Genomic DNA, 13,880 nt, shown 5'->3' with positions numbered 1-13,880 from the left:
TTATTTTGGCTGTCCTCATCTGTAAGTTCTAATATGCCAGACATATTTTAATCTTTAGGTTTGAGAATTAACAGTCCATATTAAGATGAAATTGGGCACTCTGCACAGAGGTTTCTCAGCACCGGTCTGTATTCAGTTCACATTTCCTTGGCTTTCTCTCCAACTATGAAAATTAGAAACATTTATAAAAGTAAAATAAAAGTTAGAGTTAGGAACACAGGCAGGGAATACACAAGGCTCCAGTGACATTTAAACTCAGCAGTATCTTTATTTCAGCAGTGAAAAAATGATTCCTTCAATATGCATAGGTTCTACAAAGCCCGGTGTGATCCTGGGGTATGAGAGATATGACAAAGCATTATGATTTTAAACGAGTTTCATGATGGATATGACTTTAGTTTCTTAACATTAGCAACACTGAATGAAAAGAATAGTGAAACAAAAAGGACCCTTTACAAAATAGTTTTTTGCTAACCTATAGTACACTGTCTTTTTATTTTGTCCTGAGCCTTTTTGAATAGCACAATACTTTAAGAACCATGCAGCACTTTCTGGGTTATACTGCATCAAAAGGGAGTTATGAGAACTACTCAAAATACGGCAACTCTGTACAAAGGTCTGCTGTATCATTTCTATTGCAAAAAGTCATGATTGCCTTACAAACTGGATTTAGAAGTTTTCCTTAAAAATAGACTTCTATCTGAATAGCAGCTAGTTAAAAAAATCTGTTGGCATAGTTGACATGGCTCAGTTTGGAGGCTAGTCTCTTTCTTAACCCTAGAGCCTACATTATATCTTGTACTTAAAATATAAAATGCAAAACAGAAAGAAAAAAGATACGTGGTCTACCTAAATAACAACTTTTACTCACAAACAACACTGTTAGCAGATTTTTTTTCAGTAATTTAAATGCAGCTACTGCATTTAAACTACTGAAATTACTCTAAATACACTGACAACATTTTCAAACTTAGGCCTGGTGCCCCAGGTATGTAGATATCCATCACAATATATTAAGTGCACATCTAGTTACCAGATTATAATATACTAAATACAGAGAAGTCACTCCTTGTTTATTTAAAGTAATTTATATTAGACAGCAGAACTGAAACCACAGAAGATCGAAGTTGTCTATCCACAAAAAAGTTGTTGGCAGCAGGGAAAGTTTCTCTCTACCAGCTAGCCAACCTCTCTCTAAAATCTGTTTTCCACAGAATAAAGCATAATTCTGTTTCACACCAAAATTAGCTTCTTGGGCTCTACCAAACCAAAACAACAAGCAATGGGGCAATTCACATGGTCAGTTTGTGTGACAGCAACTTCTTCTCCTGGAGTTAAACTGAGAACATTTCACACGAGCAAGCCCACAAGCTGCCACACGGCAATGATGGTAGGGTCTGATGAGCTATGGACAATCACTTGGGTGCTTTAAAACCAAATTCTTCTGCTGCATATGTGCAAACCAGTCCCATTGAAAGCAGACAGAATGTGTTTCAATATTCCATTACTCAGCCAGTCTTTGCTTAATTATCGAATGTATATATATAAAAAAATAAATCAGTTGGGTGCTGACAGATGTTGATTCATCCAATGCAGTATATACAAAAGCAACAGCAACCAACCATGTTTGTAACACTTTCTAATGCTTTCAGACACAAAGGACCAAGCTTTCCTTTGTAATAGTTTGACTATCATTACAAATGTTCTGTCGTAAGACATCATAATACTTTAAATGCTTAACTCTGACAAATATCAAAATAATTTATTTTTTAAATTACACAGTGGTCACCACATCAGGCTCCGTTATCCTATAGATTTTCCTCAGAAAGACTTCTACTTTATCTTCACCCAAATGACAGATGTCCAAGATACAGATGACACGCTGTTTGTCTAGGTCAGTTGCCGCTTTTACAATTTCATCTAGAAGCCAAACAGATGATATATTGTAAAACAAATTCTTAACTGACGTTTTGTGTACAAGCAATGAGCCATGCATCTTTCCTTTCTTTTAGTGAAAAGGATAACTTGGCCTGTTATGTGCTAATCTATCAAAAAACATATGAATATGTAAGTTCAACTACTACACAGGTAGATATCTCATACAGATGAAGGTAAACTCAAACTTGTACACACTTTAAGAATAGTGTCAGAAGTCCTTAGTAAATGTAGAAGGTCTTATTCAAGGTGTTTCACATATCAGACACATCTTTGTTTATGCTTAAAATCAAGTGTTTATTACTTGTATTTAATACTTCTGTAGTATTTTACATCTTTGAAGCAAGGTACAAACATTAATCAATGAGCTTTACTGTACTTTTAGTTGGTGGCTAGTACTCGAAACCTTCATTTAAAAGTCAAACAATTACCAAGCACATAAATACTGCAGCCTATACCTGTCAACTGAAAGCCAGCTCCTCAGAGCGATATTAGTGAAAAAAGAATGAATGACTGCTAACTATGCTCTTCCATTTATGGACAAAACTCAGACAAATACTCAACATTCGGCCTCCCTGCCAATACAATTCTGTAGCAGCAAACAACTGCATGTACAATATAGGTCATTCAGGATTCTTAAGTGCCTCAACATGCCTATGTATTAGGTACTCAGGTATCAACTTGTTCTAGCACTTTTTTAAGACTGATGACTTGTCAATGCAAAAAAGGCAAGTGAAAGACTGGCCCAAATAATCTGATATGATATCTATACTATTAGTAAAAAAATTTGGCATAAATGCATGTGTATACTATGGAAAGTGGTGCCTGCCCTACAGTTTGATACTTACTCACAGAGTCGAAACTTGTGGTTAGAGATAAAACAAGAAAATCCACCAGTGAGTAAATCCTACCTGAAAGTGGAAACACGTCACAAGGCCTCTCATTGATGGTGGTCTCCTGTTGCTGCACAGAGATGCAATTCATACAGGATAATAATGCATCATTCTGAATATTCTCCGTTTGAAATAAATGGGGATATTCAGGACAAAGTAGAGGTAAGAATGCAATATCAATAGCTACATCATGGTTTATACCTGTTAAGAAAGAGAATTACTGTAGCAAAATATTTCATCTGCAGTTTGCAAGAGTTTCATGAAATATTTACATCTGAAGAAGATAAAAAATTTGAAGACCAGTTACTCCATCAAAACTAAGCATTCCAATCTGTACAGTTAAGCTGTCAGAAGATTTTTACCTAGTCCCCTCTTTTCCATTAGGTACCAAACAATTGCAATTCAATAAGTTTCTGCAGAAACATATGTATACAAGTCTGCACATATATATGTGCATATATATGTATATATGTATGTACTGACAATCTGTTATAACCATATAACAACCATTAAAGGATTTAAAAATGCTTGTAGCCCAGAATATATTACACTAATTTTTAGACGTTTCCACCTCAGAGCTTGCAGTGGTAGCCTCACATGTCTAGATTTCTTTTAAGTTTAATCTTAATTAAATTTCCTAGGTTTAGAATGCTCGCAATGATCCCAAAACTTTTTAAAAGTTACTCACATAAACCGTCAGCCTGAAACTCAGCTTAACAGATTTTGGCAAGCAATTTCCCTATCTTTTTCATTTCAAAATTTCAATTTGATGACTGCTAAATAATAAACACAAATATATTAATGTCACATAGTAGTTTTCATAAGTTGAAATATTCATCAACTTTAAGGGCATTTACTCATGTGCTCTGGGAGGCCAGGGAGGGGGGGAGAAGGCTCGAATGAGCTTTAGACCACCCCCACTGCCATTTTTCACTGTGGAGATGCTGATACACGTGATGCTGGAGTCTCATGGAGTGCGGTAATTACCACATTCCAGCAGACTCAGTAAGTCGAGTCTGCTCCGACGCGCTGTAATTACAGAGTGTTTGAGTAGCCTCGATGCATGTGCCCTTATTTATATGTTTAATTTTAAAGACTGAGTATAAATTCATTAGTACATTTTATTGCTTTGAGCTACTCAGAAGGAACATAAAGCAGGTGAAGGGTCTGGATGAATTTGACCTTTATTTTATCATAATGCAGCCATGGTACTTTAAGAGCCATGACTATTGGAACCAATCCAGTAATAGATGAAGTTAAAGGAGCACTCATGACATATCCAGTTCCCCTTATACTACTTGCTCATTTCAATCAATAGCTCTCATGCATGCAAATTAGCTGAAGAGGACATGTGATTGAGTAAATTGCTGTCGATATCAGGATAGCCCCAATTAGGAGTGACCTGACCTACTGAACAGAGCCTGTCCATAATTTTACCCACATTCTTCAAATGTATATCCACAAAATTTGCTACAAGTGTTAACTGTATGGAAAGTAGAGCTAGTAAAATATTTTCAGATTTGCAATGTCAGTTAACAGAGGGGTGACATTTTCAACAATTCTTGTACTGGCTTTCAAAGAACTACTACATACAGTCTGAGGAATCTGTTTTCTTTTATTTTAAAATATATTTTGGACAAAGAAACATTCAACGGGTGCTAGATTTTAGATACATGATTTTAAAATGGGCCCTCTCTCAAATTACAAATACCTTCTCAGAATTTGAAGAGCCGTAACTTTGAAAACATTAAATGCAAAAATCTCAACTCAACTTTAACCTTGGAGCTTGGCTTAGCACTTCAATAATATTTTTAAAAATAACCAAAGTTCATATCTGTAACAAGACTGCTTATAAAAAAACAATTCCTTCAGTTTTCTTTTCTAATGCCCAAATAAGCACTGGACAAACTGGAGTAGTCCATTCAACTTCAAAAAAAAATGAAACAGCATTCTTTGTTAAACTATGATAATGCTACAAAACCATACCTCATTAAGATTTCAATGCTTTCCAAACGGGGGATCTACTAGTTGTCACTTACCCAGTATTGTCACTTCATAATGGCCAGTGCTGCTAAAATCATGGCTTTCCATATTTGTTTTATATTCTTTTGGTTTATGCTTTGCTGGATGAAGGTTGTATTGCTGCAAAATGAAATCTTTATGCATATAATCAAATTTATGTGGGATGCTTTCTGGGAATACAGTGCTGTGATGCAAGTGTTCTGTTAATTTGTCTTTCACCCGTGTCCACAGATCACTTTGCCAAGAATCACAAGTCCTTCCCATCTCTTCTATTTCAGGCATGTCATTCGTTCCTTCCTTGTCTGTTATAAATATGTCAAACATTTAGTTGGTCCATATGCACTGACAAACCATACCGCTTCAACAATGCACAAGAAAATATAACAGAGTTGCTGAAAAGATTAATACATAGTTAAATATGAAACTACATAGTGGAATAATTCAAACAAAGAGTACAAAAGAAATTTACACTGCAAATTAAATAAATAGGGTTTCCCCTGTCAAGTTTGAAGTCTAGGCACAGTTCAAACAGTTATACTGGATGGAAGCTGACATTCATTACTTCTTTTGGGAAAGCAAAAAGCTCATCTCGTATTCAGCCAACTTGTTCCAGCAACACGTAAGAACTGTAAAAATTGGCCTAAGTACGTAAAAATTAAAATAGATACTTTAAGAAGCTCAGCTCTGCTATCTTTTGGGCAATATGTGTATTCTTCATCAAGGCTCTTGGCTTTTAGCTTCTAAAGCATATTTGAGTAGGGTTCTCCACTGTACAGACAACTAAAGGCTGAGTCCCTTTTCCCATTATATTTAACACATGGATTCTGAACTGGAAAAACCTCAAACCAAACATCAGTCCTAATTCTGTAGGCTAGTCCTGTATCCTACTCTGAGCTTAACACAAGGCCCATTTTGAATGTCTCCCAACTATCTTTTTCTTTTGTTTCATCTCATGTTGCCTGCATCTACCTCCCTCCCCACTTCCCAGTAAACAGTATTCCCAACCCAGTTCTTTATCAGTCCCAGTGTTTTCTTTGCAATCCAATCACATGAATCAGGTATACAAATTTCTAAATTACCTCATGTGCAACACTACAGCAATTATTACAATGAGCTGTATGTAGGCCAAAGAAGTGGGGATACCGGAATGTATATGGCTAAACAGGAATCAGCAACACTAAAGTGGAAGAGTATTAAAGAAGAGAATACAAGAGTATTACTGCCTGGGGTAAGAGAGGCAAGGAAAGGATGGTAAATTTTAAGAAAGAAAGCTAGAAATCTTAAGAGGGTGGTGCAAAAGTCAGGACCCACAGACACTATAACATATTTATTCTAGTAAATGTTCAAACTGACTACCATTAACTTCAATTAATTTCTCAGCTCTCTTTTGAAATGATGCTAGCTAACTAGGCCTCATGCCAAACAAGGCGCAGGCTGTTTTTTTATACAATTGTAACACAGAGTTTGCAAGCACCACTCTTTCCCAGGTACAAGCATACACTTAATTTTCTGCATGGAAAAAATTAAGGTTGTAAAGCATTAAATAGGTAAAGATCACTATTAAATTCATCAAAACCAATTGAAAATAGTAATACTTAAAAAACTAACTTAGTGCTGGAAACCTAGCTGTGAACTATGTAACAGTCCCTTCCAACCTTTTAAATTTACAAAAAGGACATTAAAATATCACTGGACCAACGTACGTCCCTGGGCACACCGTAACATGGCCGACTCAGAACTCCGCTTGGATGCACCACCTACATCAGTGGTTCAGTATACTGCATGTTAGAAATATGCCACTGACATTTTTAATTTTGAGCAACTAAATGCTCACATCTGGTTCGAAAGATAGCTGGCTGAAAAAAAAAAATTCTGTTGGGATAGTCTGTATAATTACATTAAGAGAAGAAAGAAAAATATAGTACCCACCATCTTCTGTAATAAGAGCGAAGATTTCATTAACAAAATTTTATGGCATAAAACCTGCTAGGGTATGAATTGGGTTTAAAAAGCTTTTCCCACTCTAAACGTCATTCATTCCTTCTCTTTACTTCTATCTCAGTACCTTGGGGCTGTAATTCGCATGTCGTATGTGTACACTCATATTTAAATGAACAGAAACTCATGTGAAATTAGGGCAGGACAGTAAAAGCAACAGCCACTGGCTATTTGAATAATAAGAAGTTGAAATCCACGTCTCAAAGACCCACAGCACCAAAAAAACAACTGCAGCAATAATAAAACTTGAAAACTGTGGCAGAAATGCCACCGTCTATGTCTCCCTCCAGAAACCTGTCCCCGTCAGCTTGGGACACTGGGGTCGAATTCCTAAGGGAGGGGGGATTTCCCTCCCTGCCTACGTGACAAAAGCCTGGTGCCGAGGGTGTGGTCCCTCTGGTCACCTGAGTGGGAGGGAAAAGCCCTTGTGCATCTGCCCAGGTAACCAGTAATGCTTTTTAAATTGGTTGGCTAGTTGCCAACACTGCTGGCTTCTATTGGACTGGGCTGCTGAGGTCAGAAAGGCTATACAAGGGCCTGGTCCAAGAAAAAGGGAGAAAAGCGATTTTACTAGCATGGGACAAGCATCAGGACACAGGGAGAGAGTGTGATCCAAATGAAACGCTCTCTCTCTGGAAATCTCTGAGCCAGATCTCTACCATCTTCTGGATGATACTTTTAAGTATTTCTAGAGAGCTAGTCAGCTCACAGTGATGCATTTGCTATCAAACGGCTACCTCAGCCAGACTGTTTTGCCTAATGGTAATCCCTTGATAGTGCTCTACCTCTTACCCTATTCTAACCCTACCCTTTGTAACCAATAAAGTTCTCCTTTGTGACTGGTGTTGGAGACTTACTGAGGGGCGGGTTTAATTATGCCTAGGAGGCCCCTTAGGTCTGCAGACTAAGGGAGACTATCCTTTTTGGCCCCCGACTTGGAGAGGAGCCCCAAGTTCTTGTATTGGGTCAAGTACCTGTAGGACTATTAGGCCTGTGTTTCCCTGAGGACACAGAACCTAGAAGGTCCCCTCTCGGGGTGGTGGCAGCAGGTTACCCCCGGACTCTGCGGTGGGGCTTGAAAGGGGGTCTGCAAGGGCTTAGGCGCTCCTGGGGAGTCACGCGGAGTCCGGTAGGTGGACGGGAGTAGTTAGGTGGGAGGCTCAATGCAGAAGCTCCCCCTACAGGGCCGCCACAAAAACTACCAACCAAAACAAAGCAAGTATTTGAAGCCCTGCTGTCCTAGGTGAGTCTGTTGCATAGGTATTTATCCAGTCTGTACCATCAAATGGTATTGTGAATATCACTGTACAATCTTCCACTCAACTAAAATAAACTATGTTTTGGATTTATTTAGTGCATGGAATGCTTTTTAAAAACTTCAGTATAATTTTTTATAGTATGCAGCAGATGTTATATTCTTGAGTAAGGTTTTAACAGTTAATTTGATCCTCAGCCTTCATGCTCAAAAATACCTGTCCCAACACCATTTTGTTAGATAATTCATTTTGGTTTCACAGTTATGTTCCAAGTCAGAGCTGTTCAAATGGCAGCCCAGGGGCTGCATGTGTCCCATGAGGGGTTAATCTGTAGGCCCTGGGCTCTCGTGAGGCTGCTGTTCCTTCTGTAGCTCTAGATGCTGCTGCAGCCAAGTTCTTTGGGCTTCCCTTCCCTTCTCTGGCTTCTGCTTCCTGCTCTCACCCTCACTGGTGGTGTCGTGGGGCACAGCCAACAGCTGGGGAAAACCTGGCATGGCGCAGCAGGGTGGCCCATGACCAGTGAGCTGAGGGTGGGGCCACCCATTCTGCCCAGCGTAACAGTTGGGGGGGGAGGGGTTGCCTATGCATGCAGTGGAGAGTGTGTGGGTGGGGGGCACCTGCTCAGCAGCAGCTCCAGTGGGCCCATGGCTCGCACCATGGAAGGCTCTGCTAATGCAGCCCACATGGGGTGCAGTCCCCGGTCACTTAGAAGTTGGACAGTCCTGTTTCAAACTACCTTTAAACCTGCGCAGAATGTCAGCATCTTTCACTGGTCCATTCCTTCTAAAAAGTATAATCACTAGAGTAAGACGGACACTTATCTTTCAATCTATTGCCATTTTTCTTTTTCAAAAAGATTAAAAACTATCCACATTTAAAAAAATAACCCAACTTTTTGTTCAGTATAAATTATTTAGTTTCAGACCACCGTGTTCAATTCTATAGTTTCTACATGCTTTTATCCAGACGGGGGCAAAGGTTGCAACACTGCTCTGATGACATGATCTCCGGGTTGGCTCTCTACATTTATTAAATGACACAGCTCTACCCCATTCCACCCCATCCACTAACCTTGGCGAAGCAGAAAAGCCATCTAAGGTCTTACTAATGACAGAGGGCATGATTAAAATGGAAACAAAAGGAAGAGAAACTGCTTGTAAAGCAATGACAGACACTGCTACTAAGGATGTTGACATATGTTACAACTGAACAGCTCTGAAATGTCACTGACTGGAAAACAGCCCACAATTGTTGCTGGTTGGTGGTTTTCACAGATGCAACACCCTAGTGTTTAAAGGCAGATCAGTCACCTTTTAGGTAGCTGAAGTACTGCGGCTATGACACAAAGCCTGGGAATCCAGCTGTCCAGCTTGCCTTGCAATGGGTGAAGTAGGGTGGGGTGTAGGGGGAAGAAGTGCTTGCATCCACACGCTAGGGGTGTTCCAGAGTGTGGGTGACCTGGGGCTGGGACACTTCCACTTTTGTGCTTTCCTTTCTCTCCTAAACATGAGTTCAATAAAGTTGCCTGCTCTGGATCAAATGTCAGTATGTGCACCTAATTTGTGGGGACTCAGGAAGGCAAGAGGAAAGGAATGCTCAAACCTATGTTTTTGGATTCCCAGGGGTTAGGGGTCATGATGAGGAGCTGCAATTAAATAGGGAGTGAGGACACAGTTGGATGTCAAAGAGAGTTTTTACTGAGCAAGTGACAGGGGGCCTTGGGCTCGGGCCCATGGATAAAAAGTGCCAGGAAAAAAAAAGGAGGTGGGGAATGGGGCAGTAGAGTTCTGGCCATATACCAGAGCAGCCAGTTGCAACAGCAGAGAGGGTGAGGAGCGTTGCAGTGTAGGACCACAGCTATGTCACAAAACCCATGGTGTCCACATGTAATATGTACTCCATTTACAGGGCACCGATTCAAAAGAGTACCTGATTTTCCAGGTACACTATTAAACCATTCCAGACAACTTTAAACCAGTTCAATGGGCTTGGTATGTCTCTCCATTTTAAACTGTACTTAAACTGGTCTACGTGTTGTGTGTGTCCATACCATAAGTAACTTTAAAGAACAAATGCCTTCCCTAAAGTGGCTTTTGATGGCCACCAGTGCAGGTATTCACTGTGTAACAACTCCATTTTCTTTGGAACATGGTAGTGGCATCATAAGACTCTCAGACTCAAGTGCACTTGTATGTTGCATACAACATGAAAAAATCAGTAAGGAAATTGCAAGCGCATGTTATTTAAATCAACTAACATCCACACAAAAAAAGAGGAGGAAAAATAAAAACCTGCTGTGTGTTCTTTGAAAGATTGGATATACAATATCCATTCCATTCTTTTTTCAACTTGTGGGACTAAAGCTTTACAAGAAATCATTTTTATTGTTTTGCATAAAAAAATACATAAAATAGAAGGAAAAATAGGAGAAATTTGGCATGTTTTAAACCTTCATGGTGGACATTTTCACACACCAAGAAAAACAGCAAGACTGTTTTTAAAACTGGCTAAATACTAATTAGGTTTTGGGGCCTTAAACTAATCTCCTCCTAGCAGTGTTCCAAACGAATGTAATACTAATGTTTCTATTAGAATTCTGACCGAATAAAAAAATACCTATAAACAACTACCTGTGTAGTACTGGTAGCTCCATATCAGAGAAGATTAATGTGCTTCAATTATTTCATATAAAAGGCAGAATTTGTTTTTCTTTAAACTGGAATTAGCCTTCATTTAACTATTATAATTATGTTACAAACAAATTTGTGGTATCATGCTAAAAGCCCCTGCTCTGCAGAGCTGTTAATGCCATAAGAAACCACTTCTGAAAGGAGAGAAAGATCGAGAGATTTATGACTTACACAGTGCACTCAAAATAGTAGTTGATTTAACCCACTTGCATAACATCTGTTACGGAGCTGATGAAAGAAATTCTATTAAGACTGTATTCTAAAGGAAGTCAGAATTTTTTTAACACAAGAGCATGCTGTACCTTCCCCTTCCTCCGATATCATAGTTTCATAGTTTGTAGGGTCAAAAGGGACCTGAGCAGATCATCAAGTCCGACCCCCTGCCATGGCAGGAAAGAGTACTGGGGTCAAACGACCCCAGCAAGGTGTTCATTAGACTGTCAATACAGTCTAAACAACAGGATTATAATTCACAGATTCATATAAGTAGGGTTGGAAGAGACCTTGTAGCTCATCAAGTCCGACCCCCTGCCCTGGGCAGGAGAGAAAACTGGGCTCAAATGACCCCAGCCAGGTAGACATCCAGCCTCCTCTTAAAGACCCCCAGGGTAGGAGCCATCACCACTTCCCTTGGAAGTTGGTTTCAGATCCTAGCTGCCCTTGACTGTGAAGTAGTGCTTTCGGATGTCTAATCTAAACCTACTCTCTAACAATTTGTGGCCGTTATTCCTTGTTACCCTGGGGGGTGCTAGGGGGAACAGGGTCTCTCCCAAACCCTGCTGGTCCCCCCCCGGTGAGTTTATAGACGGCCACCAGGTCCCCCCTCAGCTTTCTCTTGCGAAGGCTGAAAAGGTTAAGGTCCCATATCCTCTCTTCATAGGGTCTGCCCTGCTGTCCCTGTATCATGCAGGTGGCCCTCCTCTGGACCGTCTCGATGCTGTCCACATCTCTCCTGAAGTGCGGCACCCAGAACTGGACGCAATACTCCAGCTGCGGCCTGACCAGTGTCACAGAGAGCGGGAGGATCACCTCCTTGGCCCTGCTTGAGATGCATCTGTGGATGCATGACAAGATATGGTTAGCCCTACTGACCGTGACCTCACATTGTTGGCCCATGTTCATCTTGGAGTCAATAACGACTCCAACATCTCTTTCTGCCACCATGCTCTCAAGAAGGGAGTTTCCCAGCTTATAATTCTCCAATTTAAGATAAAAAGTGAGCAAGGTTCTGTGAGATTCCTTTACAGTACTGATAATGTCATGTTAATATATTATCATGGTAGGATTGGTGTGCTGTTGTAGATGTGAAGGTCTAGGAAACATATGAGGCTAAGATTTTTTGTGATATTGTTATTGACCCAGCTAACTAACTATATTATCATAAGGGGGGGGGGGCGGGGGTTCATACCTAATGCTTTGAATACAAAAAAAATATTGAAATTATGTAATTATTTTCTTCACTGTATAGGCATCTACAAGATATCCTGGAAAGGTTAGCTGCACCAAAATCTTAACATCTATGACTACCCAAGTTTCTGGTTAAAAGAGACAATGCTGAGAAAAGTACAGCTCTCAAGTTTAAAAGAGAATAGAAAGGGATTGAATAAAATATTTTAGGATTTTTCAAGCTTCCTTAAGAGCTAAGTTTCTTCAGTATGTGAGAACAGACCTTAATGCAATAGAAGATGCCATTCTTATTTTACACTAAACGGAATTTTACTTTGTCAGTTTACAGGTTTTTGTTTTATATTAGTTTGTAAGAGTTTGATTGGCATTTAGAATTTTAATCTATTAAAGGCTCTTGGAAAAGTGCAAAGATGTAAAGTAAAATCAGTAAGGCAATAATCAATACACCACAAAAAAAAGCACATGAACAATATATATACAATACATTAAGAGAAATGAAGAGCAAAATGCAAAGAGAGACATCTGACTTAGGAAGGAGAAAGAAAATTAAGGGGTATTAGCCTCCAAGATAGACATCAGAATCGGACAGATTACAGATGAAATTCTGCCACTCAGTCAGAGAAATAGCCAGAAGAATATAAACCAAAATATTCAAGTGAATTAGAAGTTGGGCCAAGCAATGTGTAGTAACAGTCAACTGAGAAATTAAATCTATCCTAGCCCAGTAGTGGTTTTAGTTTAAGAAAAATATTCAGGGTTTACTTTTCAAACATGGAGGAAGAAAATCTGGGCTATTTAATTTAAAACTAAAACCCAAACCAAAGAATACTATCCCCATACTGATGACTCACTGATAGGTTACATCCTGGCCCACCCATTCTGCATTTGTCTTTGACTTTTAAAGACTGCTGTTCTGTAGGGCCAAAGAGAATACCAGTATATTTGGGTCAATAGAGCAGCAAGATTAAGAAACAGGCCTCATCTACACAAGAAACTGACTGCATAGTTGTTACCATGCAGTCATTTAGCACTAGTATAAACAAATACTAAGTGACTTGCAAATGATATGGTACTAAAATGGATCGAAGTTTAATCAAATATTTAGAGACATACCAGTACAGGACTCTGAAGCATCCGGCACAGCCAGTCTAACGTTTTCATACAAAGAATCTTCTTGGTGAAATTCGTCTAAGCTGTAAAAATAAAATTATAGTAAAACCTGAGGTTTGCAGGATTCAGCTAAAATTAGTAAGTTATTTTTGTTACCATGTTATAAATTACTCAAATTCCAATAATTACCAGAGTTCAGACCTTGAAAAGGTCTTTATGATAAACTGGATCAACTCACAGAAAGAAGAGTTACTGATCACCTTCCCATCATAAACTATTAAATCAAATTTGAGAAAAGTAACATTATTTTGCTAAGAACAACTTTGTCAAAGCACACAAGACAGGAAGCATCTGTGAAAATTTGCCCTCTACTGGTCACTTGTGGAAGTGGCATGTGTGACATGGTCAACAGAGATGACTCGAGCAGGGTGCAGGGCCCAGGCAAATCAGCCTGTGCAGGGCCCCACCCCTGGACGCAAGGAAGCCAGCAGCAGATTCAGCGGCAGGGTGCCGAGCACCCGGACGTAAAGCCGGCAGCACCACGGAGTCACTGCAGCCGGCTCCATGAG

General features: G+C 39.5%; 1 protein-coding gene across 1 annotated transcript in view; it reads right to left on the bottom strand.

Moving 5' to 3' along the window:
- Window positions 1-243: 243 nt before the first annotated feature.
- Window positions 244-13,880, bottom strand: part of RADX (RPA1 related single stranded DNA binding protein, X-linked) — a 32,123-nt gene continuing 18,486 nt past the window's right edge. The window contains exons 12-15 of the mRNA XM_059732861.1: window positions 13,315-13,394; window positions 4,868-5,152; window positions 2,847-3,029; window positions 244-1,920 (exon numbers count right to left, since the gene is read on the bottom strand). Coding sequence (XP_059588844.1) covers window positions 1,775-1,920; window positions 2,847-3,029; window positions 4,868-5,152; window positions 13,315-13,394 — 694 coding nt within the window. The 3' untranslated portion in view covers window positions 244-1,774. The remainder of the gene's footprint in view (window positions 1,921-2,846; window positions 3,030-4,867; window positions 5,153-13,314; window positions 13,395-13,880) is intronic.

The sequence above is a fragment of the Alligator mississippiensis genome, chromosome 8 (assembly GCF_030867095.1).
Source record: "Alligator mississippiensis isolate rAllMis1 chromosome 8, rAllMis1, whole genome shotgun sequence".
NCBI lineage: Eukaryota > Metazoa > Chordata > Crocodylia > Alligatoridae > Alligator > Alligator mississippiensis.
Note: the sequence above shows the minus strand (reverse complement) of the source record. Positions and strands in the feature narration are given on the sequence as shown.